Source organism: Lates calcarifer, linkage group LG5, assembly GCF_001640805.2.
Source record: "Lates calcarifer isolate ASB-BC8 linkage group LG5, TLL_Latcal_v3, whole genome shotgun sequence".
Lineage (NCBI taxonomy): Eukaryota > Metazoa > Chordata > Actinopteri > Centropomidae > Lates > Lates calcarifer.
In genome coordinates, this window is record NC_066837.1 from 24,119,910 (window position 1) to 24,133,961 (window position 14,052).

At 42.1% G+C, this 14,052-nt stretch overlaps 2 protein-coding genes across 8 annotated transcripts in view; both read left to right on the forward strand.

Annotated features, from left to right (window-relative positions):
• The window catches only part of htt (huntingtin), a 33,352-nt gene extending 30,901 nt beyond the window's left edge, over positions 1-2,451 (forward strand). For all 3 annotated transcript variants that reach the window (XM_018664726.2, XM_018664730.1, XM_018664728.2), the window contains one exon: positions 27-2,451. In XM_018664726.2, the coding sequence (XP_018520242.1) occupies positions 27-240 (214 nt within the window). In that variant the 3' untranslated portion in view covers positions 241-2,451. The remainder of the gene's footprint in view (positions 1-26) is intronic.
• Positions 2,452-4,423: 1,972 nt separating this feature from the next.
• The window catches only part of rgs12b (regulator of G protein signaling 12b), a 46,765-nt gene continuing 37,136 nt past the window's right edge, over positions 4,424-14,052 (forward strand). For 2 of the 5 annotated variants that reach the window (XM_018664687.2, XM_051070819.1), the window contains exons 1-4: positions 4,989-5,109; positions 5,746-7,069; positions 7,327-7,566; positions 8,514-9,500. In XM_018664687.2, coding sequence (XP_018520203.1) covers positions 5,984-7,069; positions 7,327-7,566; positions 8,514-9,500 — 2,313 coding nt within the window. In that variant the 5' untranslated portion in view covers positions 4,989-5,109; positions 5,746-5,983. Of the gene's footprint in view, positions 4,536-4,986; positions 5,110-5,745; positions 7,070-7,326; positions 7,567-8,513; positions 9,501-14,052 lie in introns of those variants that run through there. The other 3 variants (XM_018664686.2, XM_051070820.1, XM_051070821.1) reach the window with 3 other exon arrangements.

The following is a 14,052-nucleotide window of genomic DNA, read 5'->3' on the forward strand; positions in this document are numbered from 1 at the left end:
CTTAACCCCCCCCCGCTTGTAACCAGACTGCCACATGTGATCAGCCGAATGGGCTCCAGTGAAGTGGTAGACGTCAACCTGTTCTGCCTGGTGGCCATGGATTTTTACCGGCACCAGATTGACGAGGAGCTGGACCGCAGGGCTTTTCAGTCCGTCTTTGAGACTGTGGCCTCGCCAGGCAGCCCTTATTACCAGCTGCTGGGCTGTCTGCAGTCAATCCACCAGGATACATCACTCTGAGGGGTAGCAGACTGCGACGGACATGGAGGCACAGAGAGAGGGGCCAGGTGGGGGAAGGAAGTATGGGTAGAAAAGTGGATTAGGGCAAGAAATGTGGTAGGGCGCGAAATGAGATCTTTATGTATACCTCCCCCTTGAGTTGTGTCCGTGGGGAAGAACAGAATGTTTTATTACAAAAAACCTACTGTAGCCTCATCCTTTTCCCTCCCTTTCACTGATCTGAAACCAGTAGAACTACTGAAGTCACCATGATGAATTCAGTCAAATGAGCATACAAAGAAACAGAGGGAGATCTGAATCCATGTCAATTATAGGGTGGATGTTAAATGTAAAAAGAGTAGTCTCCTGCACCTATATGAAGGACACTGGTTCTGCCTACACCCCCCCCCCCCAAAACCATTCCTCAAGATGAATGATGGCACCTTGAACACTTCCTTTTACCCAGCACCTTGAATTTAAAAAATACATATAAAGATAAATCAAACACAAAATTGGATTTGTTTATTTTCCTGTGAGGACTTGCTTGAGTATTGTGATGTCAGTAAAGTAAAATAGAGAAAATTAGAAAATATTTACTATATTTAAAGTTTCAATGCATCTATTTTTCAGTGCGTTTTTGTTAAGAGTGCTTAAGGTCTGGTTAGGACACTGACAATGGGCTGACACAAGAGTCAGAAATGCCTGCTTAATGTTGTCATTAATAACTGTCTTTAAAGACCTTTTTATATTTATGTTGCCTGTGGTCATTCTGACACACACTAGTTAAATAGTCAAATTTTATGTGTAAGAATGATCACTAATAGCGTTGTAATGTTGTCATGACGAGAAGCAGGGGATGGGTGTTGCAATTGTATTTATCATTGCAGAAAGGGCAACTTGTTTGCAGCCATTTCAACAAGTTGCTATAATTCCTTCATCTGTTCAGTGGTGTATTCTGGATGTTGTAGTGAGAGGAGGAAGCAGCAGACGAGTGTGTACTGAGCAGTATAAAAACATTTCACTTTCTGCTGTGTTTCCAAATTATACCTAGTTTTAACTGTTTTAGGGCCCGTAAATCTACACCTACAAGACAAAATACCAATTTTTTTTTTTTTTTTTTTTAAACCAGTAGCAGGAGGAAAAGCATCTCCTATGATTTTTATGATATTGCTTATATCTGTCTGGTCCTTTTTTTTTTTTTTTTTTTTTGGCTTGTTTTTTTTAATTACACTGAAGTCCTGTATGCTCCCCAGTGCATCTGAATGATTCCACCTCTCAATTTTCCTTTTTTTAATTCTCAGGATGTAAGATGTGACTATTATTGTAATAAGACTGGAAGTAATTTACAGTCATCTTTAAATGGAGTTACCTTTGTATCTTGTAAAAAGTAATTGTAAAGTAATATGGAAGCCATGGTGCATGATAAGAGCTGTGTAAAGATGAGAGATCTTAAATAGATAATGTGATGCCATTTTCGTTTGTCTTAAAACACACATATGATAAGAAAATGAAAAGTCAGTGAATCAGCAGAATGCAGAAAGCTACAAGCTTAGTGTTTTATTGAAGACTTTACCTTGAGTTGCCTGGGAGTGTGCTGGGTGTCATTACTCTGTATATACACTTGCCTTAGATAAAAGACTGAATATATGTATGTCCTGTACACTGAAAGCTTGGAAGCATGCTTAGCATTACTGCTATTTTCTTGCATAGTCCTTAATACTGTATTTCTGTGGGTTACGGTTGCCATGACTGTTGTATAGAAGAGATACAACACAATCCAAAGGGAGCCTTGTAACCATAGCGACCAACAGCAGCTTTGACAAATCAACAAGATGAGGAAGTGTAGCGTAGTGATGCCACGCTGACAATGGGAGGTTTTTGTTGAGCTTTAAATATTGTTTTGTCTTGGTTTAAAGATTGGTAAATATTTCATCATTCATTGTCTTTGTGCAGAATATTAAATACACCTAGCACTTAAAACTTCTCATGTTGATGTTAGACGCTTTCTTGATATGCAGCGAGTCCTACAGTACATACAAGTAAAAACATCACAGCGATTTGTATGCTAAATGTTACCACTCTTCAACCTTTAAAAGCAATGTGACTGGTTTCCTTTTGATCATGTTAAAATAATGTATTCGCACAATAAATGACTGAGTCCTCTGCAGCTGTTATTGAAATTCCAATGTGAGGCCTCTCTGGAGCCAATTAAATGAGTCTTTGTTTTTCTCAGATCAAGTCTCTTCAAAGTCAATTTGAAAAGTCAATTTGTGTGGTGTGAAAAGAAATGGAGGACAGCAGAAACCTTTTTTCTCTAAACTCCTTCTGTGTAAGGAAAAACTGGATGGAGGAAAAAATTTCAGCTTGTCTTTTACTATCTTCCCCAGGCATAAGAAGACCAAAGGACTGACTGGGGTCCCTGCAGGGGGTAATACGATTACACAGAAATCTTTTGTGGTTTTGGGAGGTGGGTGTGGAGGTCATGGACAAAGGTCATGTTTGACTGATTTAACATGCTTCCCTTTAACACTTTATTTTTCTTCCACTCAAAGAATGAAAGCACTCAGATGATAATATGGTCACATCACTGTCTTCTGGTCTAATGAAAAAGCTGAGAATCACCACGTTGAAGTCTTTTCTCTGCCAAGATCCCATCCCTTTGCGATTAGCATGTTGGCGCTTGGCTTTAAAAGAATACCTCTTTTCCCCCTTTCTATGAAATAGTTTGATGACCATTTGCCGCATTTCTGATTTACCTGATAATTCTCTGGAAGTGATAATGGAAGCAGCACAGACAGAGGATTCACTTTACAGTTTTTTCAGTCTGGATCCTTTTTTTTAAAAAAATAATTGTCTGTAAAAAAAAAAAATGAATGAAAGATTGTGTATTTCAGTAAATTTTAATATTTTAAAGAGATTAATCACTGCATATGGTCCATTGTAGAAATGAATAAATTATTTAAAGATGTTAAACTTGTTATGTTTTGTGATTTCATAATAGTTTCCTTCCTGAGCATTGTAAACTGAGTTTGATGCCAAACCCATAGAGGGTGTTTTATGTCTTTTCAGATAATGATGTTACAAATGCGGCTGCCTGGCACAAACGGGCTACTGTGTGTCTCTAACACAATCAACTGGTGAGGTTACAACCATTAAAATGTTCTGCCGTGCTCCGCTTCATCTCTCTGCCAGAAAGAACAAGCTGCTGCCAGCCAGCTCAAATTAACCAGACAGGCGACAAATGGTCAAGCTGAGCTGGGCAGAAACCACTGAGAGAGAACACATAATTTACCAGTGTGCTTGTCTAAAGGTCTGTTGTAACATAGTATTTGAAACCAGTCATGAGATTTTTGGCTGATCTAATACATGACCAAGTTATCACATTTTGTACTATTTCTGTCTCTTAGCCAAGTTGCAGTTCCCTTTTATGGACCAAACAGTATTAAAACATACATAGCTCCTTGTTTTACAGCACCCATTAAGATGTGTGGTTCATGATTAAAAGGTATTAACAGGATTACTAAGCAGCTGCCATATGGTTCTTGAGGTACTGAGCTGAAATCATGATGGCACAGGTATTAAGCAACTGCACACAGCAAACACATCTTAATGTTGAATTTAACAAAGGGTTTTGTCATCTGTGTGACTTACACTAAGAATATTTAATATCATTTACAGCACAAACTAATACAATGTCAAAAAGACCAGTGGTAGTTTTGGAAAAAAAATTAACATATATAACCTTTTGAAACTACAAAGAACAAAAATACATCAACAGTGCAATGTACTGTAGCTGGTCTTTCTAGTTTGAATGTAAAATTCAGATACAAAAGTTGAGCTAATCCAATGACATTCTGCACATTCAAGATTTCAAGACACATACATGCATATTTCTTGTTGGGGTAGGTTAGTTTAATTCACTGGCATGAAGAACAACTGTTTATCTGCCTTTCAAAGTGTACAGTGCTGTTAGTTGTGTGTAGTTGACTGACTGGATACCACTATTTAGCAGCCTAGATAAACCTTTCTCTCACAGACACTGCTGTGAGGGATAATTTGATCTATATGATGTTAGTGAAATCTCAAATTATTTCCTTGTCCTTTTTCAACTGTTTGAAGTCACCCCCTCAGCACAGCCCCCTCCGTTGCCCACTCTAAACACACCTCCCTCTCCTCCTCCTCCTCCTCTTAAGGCTACTTCGCCAGATGGTGCAGCCTTTTCTTTTGTTTACCCATGGTCCCTGAGTTTACCTAACTAACCTTAGCTACAAAACTATGGAAACTGCCCGTGCACCATCACCTTCGGACGCCGACAAGTAAGTCGTTTTAAAAAATCTCCTGCTGAGTGAACCCGCTAGACCAAACATCTCTCTCGGCACATTAAAAAAAAAGACCTGCATCCACCTCTTACTTAGCTGTCCCTGCTTTACAATCTATTTTAGCCAGATGTTTTTTGCTGTCTGTTTCCCGCTGCTCGCTGGTAAAAGACAGATCGATACATTCACTCTACCAAAAATACTCCCAATAATTATATCAGCAAACGCAGACGGATATTCAGGGAGGCTAAGTTTTGACACCTGTGGAACAGGCTACCGTTAGTACTTTTATTTGTGATTTCTCAATCTAACTTTTGTCAATTTATCCGCACAACTGTTCGCTGCTGACTGACAGCTCTAAAAACCAATGACAGGCTATGAAAGTCTGTGTACACCGCCGTTGTCATAGTTACAGACCGACATTCCAAAAATGTGGAAAACGAGGGGCGGGACTACAATTTAAGCATGGGTGGATGCACTTCTGAACAGCAAGCCACGGCAAGAAAAAGTTTTCATAACTCTCTTGACAGAAAAAGCATGCAGTTCCCAGTATAAAGTGACAAACGCATGGCCGGTAATTTCTTTCATGGGCAAACTTTGTTCAACCGGTGCTAACTTTGCTAGCATGCAGCGCTAACTTTAGCTAACGGTAATGCGTCAGCTAATCTCAGCTAACGGTAACGTTTTCTTAACATTTTCTCAGTTAACGTCGGAGGCTCCTTATGAGCAAATAGTTGTTCAACACAAACGCAAGCCACATGTCTTGCTGATAATCAGTGACTCGCATATTTGAAAGTTAAAAGATGAAGTTACCGTTCAGTTACAGGTGTAGTCTGGATCACTATTTTTACCTGCATGCCTAACAGACAGGTGTGAAAACGCCTCTGGTTAGAAAACATATTTCTCATTGGACAGAGCTGCACTGACACCGCCCTGCACAGGTGTGGCTGTATGTGGAGTCCCTTTTCATCAATATGGTTTATGAGCTATCAATACTGCGCCTAATTGTAATGCAATAGCAGTTTTATCTAAAGGTTTGGACGTTTTTTTATAGACATAATGAGTTATCATACCACCACACAGACTAGACATTCAGCATGTTTGATCCACATTTAAATAAAAGTATGATAGCCCAGGTAAAGACAACAAGCGCATATTAAGAAGGCAAAAGCCCTCAAGACTGACTTGGTTCTGCTCTGTTGTGCTGCAGGTAATTTGCCTGTGAACTGGAAGGAGCAAATGACACCAGAATGGGAGGGCTAACAAGACAGTGCCAGAACTGAGGCCAAACTCTCACTCCCCTGCTGCATTTAGAACTGCTGCTCATTTTTTCGTAGCATCTTGACAGCAGAGCTGTTTGACAAGACGACAGACACTGGATATGCCCTGTGTTCTTGCTTGAGCAGAGTCTAGGAACATATAATGACTAACTGAAACTTACTGATTCAATGGACAAAAGAAAGTTCCCTGGCACAATGTTCAGGCAAGCAGATGCACAGTCCAAGAGGCGCCCATGTGGTGGAAGTGGGCTGAACTTGTCCCAGCCTCCCCCATCCTCCTCCTCTGTCCAGCAGGGCCGTATCCGCGCTGTGGAGGTGGCAAGAGGGAGAACAGGGTATGGTTTTACACTGACAGGCCAAAGCCCATGTGTCCTCAGCTGCATCCTGAAAGGGAGCCCTGCGGACTATGTGGGCTTACGTTCAGGAGACTACATCCTCTCCGTCAATGACATCAATGTCTCCAAGGCATCACATGAAGATGTGGTCAAACTGATTGGACGCTGCTCTGGTGTTTTGAAACTAGTCATTGCCGAGGGAGAACGTCACAGACGACACCATCACCACCAACGCACCGCTGGAAGTCGCCATCACAGCAGCAATACAATGGCAGCATCTTACCTGGACTCCTGCTCTAGTGATGATGAATTGGATGGGTTTTATGACAACAGCATTAACAACAACAATAACAGCAGGTCAGGCTGTGGAGCTCGTGGGGGTTGGTACAAACCCAAACTGGATTCTAAGCAGCTGGGCATCAACAGGGCAGAGAAGGTGGTAGCAGAGCTGCAGTCCGGAGGAATTTTTAACATGATCTTTGAGAACTCCAGCCACTCCTCCAGCAGCTCAGACAAAGAGAGACCTGGGGTTAGTTCATCGTCAAAGCCCCGTCCGCTGTCTGATCCGGAGTTCCCTCCATATCGGAACTCCTCCCGTTCCCAGAGCAATCCCAACTTACTCTCTGAGGAGGAGATGGCCCAAGTTCTGAATGACGATTCTGTTTTCCTGGAGTCAGACTTCCGTCATCTCCACCTTCACGCCCACGAAGAGCAAGATGTGGATGTAGGAGATGGGGGCGACTTGGGCCTAGAGCCCAGCGAAGGCATCCTCAATGTGGGCATGATAGTTGGCTATCTGGGCTCTATTGAGCTGGCCTCCACTGGGACGAGCTTAGAGACTGATAGCGTGCAAGCCATCAGAGGCAGCATGAGACGCCTCAGGGCAGAGCAAAAGATCCATTCACTGGTCCTTATGAAGGTGCGACTGAATGTTTTGTTACTCCTCAGAGATGATAGCTTGTTGATAACTTGTTAGCTATGTTTTTAATCCAGTAAAAAACAACAATAGTATAACTTAAGCTGCTGGAAAACAGAGTATAGATTAACAATATTATACAATCTCAGCAGTATAAACAATATGGAAACATGTCTGTCATCTTGTTATTGTTAATGATGTCAGCTAACTGACATCTAACTGGTATTAAGTAATAACATGCATTAATTATATCCTACCAGGTCATGCATGACAGTGTGCGTCTGTGCAGTGACAGAGGACAGGTCCTGGCCACCTATCCTGCAGAAAAACTAGCCTTCAGCGCCTGTTGCCCTGATGACCGGCGATTCTTCGGCCTGGTCACGATGCAGGCCACAGATGACCACGACGATCATCACTTCAGCAACGGACGAGATGAAGAGGGCGGTTTGAGGACCTCCTGTCATGTGTTCATTGTGGACCCAGACCTCTGTCACCACCAGGTATAAAGAGAGACGACGGTTTACAAATCATGCTTACAAGTAAATTATTCATTTGAATTATTTTGCTTAAATACACACACACATAAACTATTCATACATAACTACAATATAATTAAGTATTGGATGTTTTATTTCCTGCTGTTTTGTCAATAAATGCAGGGGTGAAGTGTTGTTTGAGTTTTGCTGTAGAAAGTCCAGGGACTTTAGGCTGCTCTTGAAGATGAAACAAGTGATCATGGAAAAACAAGATGTTTTTCAGGCACAGAAATAAGAAAAGTTATATTAAAATAAAATAGTTTGCCACAGTGGTTTATAAAACCAAGCATTTTTAACCTTGCAGGATCTTCATTAGGACAGAAGTAAGGAAAGAAAAGTATCTGGAAAGTGACATTTTTCAGTAGTGGTGCCAAAACTGTTGTTTCAATACTTTTGTTTTTGAATTCCTTGTGTTGAGAGCAATAAACATATTTTTTCCCTATTTAACAACTAAACCACACTTATCAAATTTGACAGTGTTAAATTTTGTCTTAACATATAGCTGCTGTTATTGACATTTACATAAATACATACCAAAATTATGTTATTATATTAAATAAGGAAATATCTGGTAAAAGAATAACGAAATAAGAGTCTGGTTAAGCTACCAGTCAATTTACAATACCGTATATACAGTACATACAATACAGTACAATACAGAACTCCAGAAAGTATGAAGCTGGTCTGATGGTCATTGTCTGATTGTTCTACCCAAGTTTATTTGTCAGTGGTGCTAATAAGCCAGAAACATATTAACAGCTAGCTACATTTTATTTAATCAGAAACATTTTGACACAATTAAAAAGAAAGATATATTCTAAAGCATCTATGTTGTGGAGAAAAAGTGACATATACGATAGCAGATGTCTACTCACACACTAACACTCTTATGGTGACTGTTGTTTCCTCAGGTCCATTTAGGTATAGCCAGGAGGTTTGGCTTTGAGTGTACCCCTGACCCAGACACAGGAGGCTGCCTGGAATTCCCTCCCAGTTCTCAGCCTCTCCTCCAGTTTGTGTCCGTCCTCTACAGGGACATGGGGGACAACATTGAGGGGGTTCGTGCCCGGGCCTTCCATGACCCAGACAATGACGCCCAGCAGAACCACAGCACCAGCAGCAACAGTGATAGTGGGATTGGCAACTTTTTACCAGAAGAGAAAAGTAACAGAGTGCTTTTAGTAGACCTCGGAGGTCCTCCTAATCACAACCACATCTCTGGGCCACGTCACTGGGACAGCCCACCTTCCTCCCAGCAAGCCTGGAGCCCCACCCTAGGAGCTGCAGCCTCTCACCCACCTCCTCCTCCTCCACCTACTCTGAGAAACGGCCACTACCGTCATGATCCACACCTGGCTGACCTCCCTCACCCTCTCCCCTTAGCTCACCCTGATGTCCCTGGCAGGCACTCACGAGGGGTCCACCCTCACCACTACTCACCAGGGAAGCGGGGAGGAGCTGTAGGGGGTGGAGAAAAGAGAGGGGCTGTAGGAGCAGTAGGGGTGGAGCCGCAGCGGTGGCTGCCAGTCCATGTGCTGAGAGACTGGCGTCAGCAACACCACCACAGCCACCTCCAGGGCCTCAGCAGCGATCAGGAGTCCTATGCCGAGTCCACTGACGGGTGGTCTTCAGCTAACTGCAGCACCCTGCCCCCACCCATGAATAAGATCCCAGCCGACCGCTACAGGGCCCCGCTGGCCCCTGGAGACCACCTGCCACCACCTGGAGGGAGCCAGCCTCCTCCTCCTTCACATCCCCACTCCCACACTCACCGGCTGGCTGTTCAGAAAGATGAGTGGGCTAAGAAGCTGTTTGGTGCTGGAGACAGGGAGCGGACTGGAGCAGAGAGAAGTGAAAGAGAGAAGAAACGAGGGAATGCAAAGGAGGGAGAGAAAAAGGTATGCTTTAGATAAAGTTATAGAAGTATTTTAATTAGTGATATTTGGTTTTATGCCTGTTACTTATTTAACTGATTTTTTTACCCACTGTATCGTCAAGCTTTCCATAATAGTGTATTCAGTGATGTGTTACTGTGCCAGTTTATGGGTTGTGGGGCTTTTGGAAGAGCTGTGTTAAAAATGACCATGAGATGAGAAGCCCGGCAGCAGGTAGAATCCCTCATCACACACCCCTGCTGTGGAAATTTACTCTGACTAGAGTGTGTCCAAGACTACAGTTTATTGAGGCTATAAATCCGTCTGTGTTCATCCCACTGCTCTCCAACGTCATTTCACCCTCTCTCTCTCAAGGCCTGGAAATTAACTCATTCAGTCCTTGAATGAAGTTTTCTCTCAGTATGGGAAACTTTTCAATGGTTTTGAAAGTTGTAATGAACCATATTCACCCCATCAAATATCCCTGTACTGTAGTGAATAATGTGAGCACCCCATTTGGCTCTCTCCCCAGGCTTAGTACAAGTGAATTGATAAGTTATTTATTCCTACTGCTCCAGTATCAGATCATGTATTATGTATTAGCCAGGCATCTGGCTACACCTGAAAACCACCTGTTTTCCACCGTAATGAGAGTCAGTAGTAACAGCAGAGCAGGTTTTAGACTAGCTTTATAGTAAATGTATAATGTTCGTATGATATCTATTTTATTAAATCAGTTTTTTGTACACATATTAATGCTGTAAACATCAGCTACATTACATCAGTAAATAAAAACTGTCCAACTATAACACTTAGGGATAAGCTACAGTTAAATAAATGGGCTGCATTATTTTATGAGAATACATTTCATATTACAGTGAGATATAGTCCATTACTGACTGGCTGTTACTGTCTACAGACAAAAGAGCTTTAGGCTAAGGAACAGACACAGACAAAGCGTGAAAGATATATCCAGCCTGACTGGATTCCATCTGCATTAACCACTCTACAAACCCATCTGTTGAAATGCTCATACAGAATTTTTACAAGTATGTAGGAAACAGTTGCCTTGTGTCTCTCTACATTTACAAAAAAGGTGCTGGGGGATAGACCCTTGTTTCCTTGATACTGAAGGAGACTGGTGCTTCCTCCAATGGTGGACAGGGTCCCAGGAATCCTCAGGGGACAATCAGAGGAAGTGTTTACAAGGCTGGGGGCAGGATAGAGGGTGACAGTGACAGGAAGGTGGATGTTAACTTCTCTGAACAATGTTCTCAGACTGGAGGCGCAGAGCTTTGGAGGCTGTCACGGTAAGCCATGATTACTTGTAGTCAAGGTAAAATGCTGATTCTGCTGTGGCAAATGAGGCTATAGCTTTGCTTTGTAAGGTCTCTCAGTGTATTTTATACCAAAGAATTACACAGATATTATTGCTGACATCTTACCCATACTATACAGTGTATTAGGGCGTCATCCTTAATTACTTGAGTGTATGCCACATGGTGGCACTGTTTCATCATCTAAAGCCCCATAAGTCTCCTGCATTGCCATTGTCTGTTGGAAAAAAAATGTGCTGTGCATCAGTTGTTTGGTACCTGACCTGTCCACATGAAGCAGACATGACTGTGGTCAACTCATAGCGTGGAAGTCATTAAAAAAACTTCATATTGGAAGAAAGCTTTCAAAAATATACATACAGAAACAAGCAGTCAAATCTTGATGAATGTGTCACATTAAGGGTTAGAATTTGTTGTGTTAAATCAAAAAGTGCGTTGAAGCAAACATGTTGACCGTGCCTATATTTAGGCATATTTTAAGTATTTATTCAGCTCTTGTTATTCTGGTGTGGTTAATATTCTTACAAGAAATAAGTGTTTTTTTGTGTTAGGTATTTATGTAGACAGCTGTGTTGTTGTAAACAGGAAAGATGACTTTTTTGTGACATTGAGTGTGTGTGTATGTGTATGTGTGTGCCTATGTGTGTGTGAGGGAGAGGGAACCAAGATCAGCAGCACAGATAAGAGCTGTGAGTTTTCCACTAAAATGTGGTCTTTCAGATGTTTCTCTGAAAACGCTCTGGTGCAGCCACACCCAAAACAACCCCAGCACCAGTGAGTCAGATCAACTCTTTATCAGTTCCTTTTTAATCCCAATCTCAGCCTCTCCTGTAAACCTTTTTGTTTGCTTTAAGCATTATTGCCATCATAAATAAGACTTGATCTGAACTGATCATGTTAAACAGAGGGCACATGAGAATGTTTGTGTCCACATATGTAATCGAGTGCTCAAATCTGTGTTATCTAACACACACGCATACACTCACAAAAACGCATACACGCACGCATGCATGCAGACAAAAGGTTGACTCAGTATCCAGGCAACACCACTGGTCATCTCCTGATGAAATGCAGACAAGACCTGCTGATAATCAGCCAGTCAGATTCAACATGCGCCACAATTTGGCCTCTGGAGCCTGTCAACATTGATTAATTACTCGTTAGTCAGCTGAGGTCCATTGATATATTCTCTCTGCTACAGTATAAGGAGACTGGTCAAATGCCATTTGTGAAGAGAGAAAGTAGGAGAGTGTTCCTCTTGTTTTCTAAAGACGACAGCACAACAGTTGTGTAAATGCTAATTGTTGACCTGTGAGGGCAACACAAGATTATCCTCTTTGGTTTACTGCACTTACTCAGTATGGTTATATCATTGTCAGATGACTTTGGACAATAAATCCTGATGACCCAGAGACTAATTTTCTTGAGCCCATTTTAGTCAATCGTTTATGGCATCATTTAGCAGCTGGATAGTTTTAACTTCATTCCAGTCACTGTAGTAGTTTCTGTTTACCATCTTGAATATTCTTTGTGCATAATTTTCAGCATCAAATAGAAGTACACTGACACAATTACAGCACCACCTGAATGATAATGCAGTTCTAAACACAATATAACTTTCACAGATACAGCTCTACAAGTGCTGTTGTTATCATGTTCATCCCCTGATGATGTGTTGCTCTGTGTCTCTGTGCTATGGCTGTGGTTGTGGGGTTGACTAAAGTACTATCTAGTACTGCAGGCAAAATCATAGGACTGTACATGCCTACTTACAACATGTGGAATTTAACATTTAAGTGGAAAAAGAAACCAGTCTTAAACAGGAATGCATGTAACACAGAGAAACTTCAGGCTAAGCTGCACAAATCACTTCATGTAGGACTGTCTACATTCTATGTGTGTCTTTGCAGTATCTAATTGACACTTTACATTTAATTTCCTACGACATCTGTCCCACCAAACACACACACATGTGCATGCGTGCGTGCGTATGCACACAGGCACTTGTCATAGGGTGTGAGAAATAGTGGCATGCTGTTTATGAATGTACTGTTGATCAAAACCTTTTTGAACTGGATCATGGTTTGGATAATTGAGGTTTGGATAGTGCAAACAAATACTTTCCCATGATGTAAAACCTGTTATTAACAGGTAAACTCAAGACTTTGGCTGCTGGTTGTCATGGTTGTTATTTAACACACTCCACAGTCCAGCAGCAGTGTAAACACTGTAAAAATTCTATGCACTAATAACAAAAAATGCATTGAATACTGGTATGTTAGATAATTGATCTTTTATTAAATCACTTATTGGTTTCATCTTTACTGTGCATGCTTTTTTAGTTTTTCATATTATAGCCTGAATGGAAAAAACTTTGGGTTATTTAATGTAATCCCCGGTTCTTTGATAACAGAGTGAGGTGTTTCGCTATGGGAATCGCTTTGGCGTGACCAACTATGGATGCTCCAATGACACCACGTCAGTGACAGGTCGAACTGTGCCTGGGGCACGCACCCCATATAACAACACAGTCAACCAGCCCCTGGCCTACAGCCTCCATAGGCTCAAAAGGGTGATGAGATAATGCATCCAGCACCACTGACAGATCCCACAGCGGTACTAGGGGCCTGGAAACTGGGAGCTTGTGGCGTGCACCCTTCATGAAACGACAAACCAGAGAATGTTGTCCCACCGGCTTATCTCTGAAGCCCACATGGCATTCTGAGATGGCCGTTAAGTACGCTTTAATTGTAGAAAAGGCCTTCCCCTTCTTAACCAACTCCTGCAAGAAACACAGTAGATCAACCACTGAACACTGAAAAGGAATGATACGCCTAAAGTCACACCATTCCTAAAAAATCTGCCACTTTGCCCCATAAAGAGAGCAAGTGGAAGAGGCCCTTGCACTCTGAATGGTGTCAGTGACCTGTGCAGGCAGACCTGCAGCATTCACATTCCACCTCTCATGGTCCAAGCACAGATAGCTATGCAGTCTGGGTGAGGGTGGTAAATCTCCCTGTGCGCTTAGGACAAAAGATTCCTGCGTATGGGGAGAGGCCAAGGCTCTCCTGCCAGAAGTTGTACTATTTCTGCCACCCAGTTCTTGGATGACCGCTATCAGAATTAGCGACAAGCTCTCCTCTCTCACCCTGGCTAGGGTGGGGGAGATCAGGCTGAGAGGGGGGAATGCATAGAGCAGCATGTTTGGTCATGGATGAGCTAGAGCATCCACCCCCAGG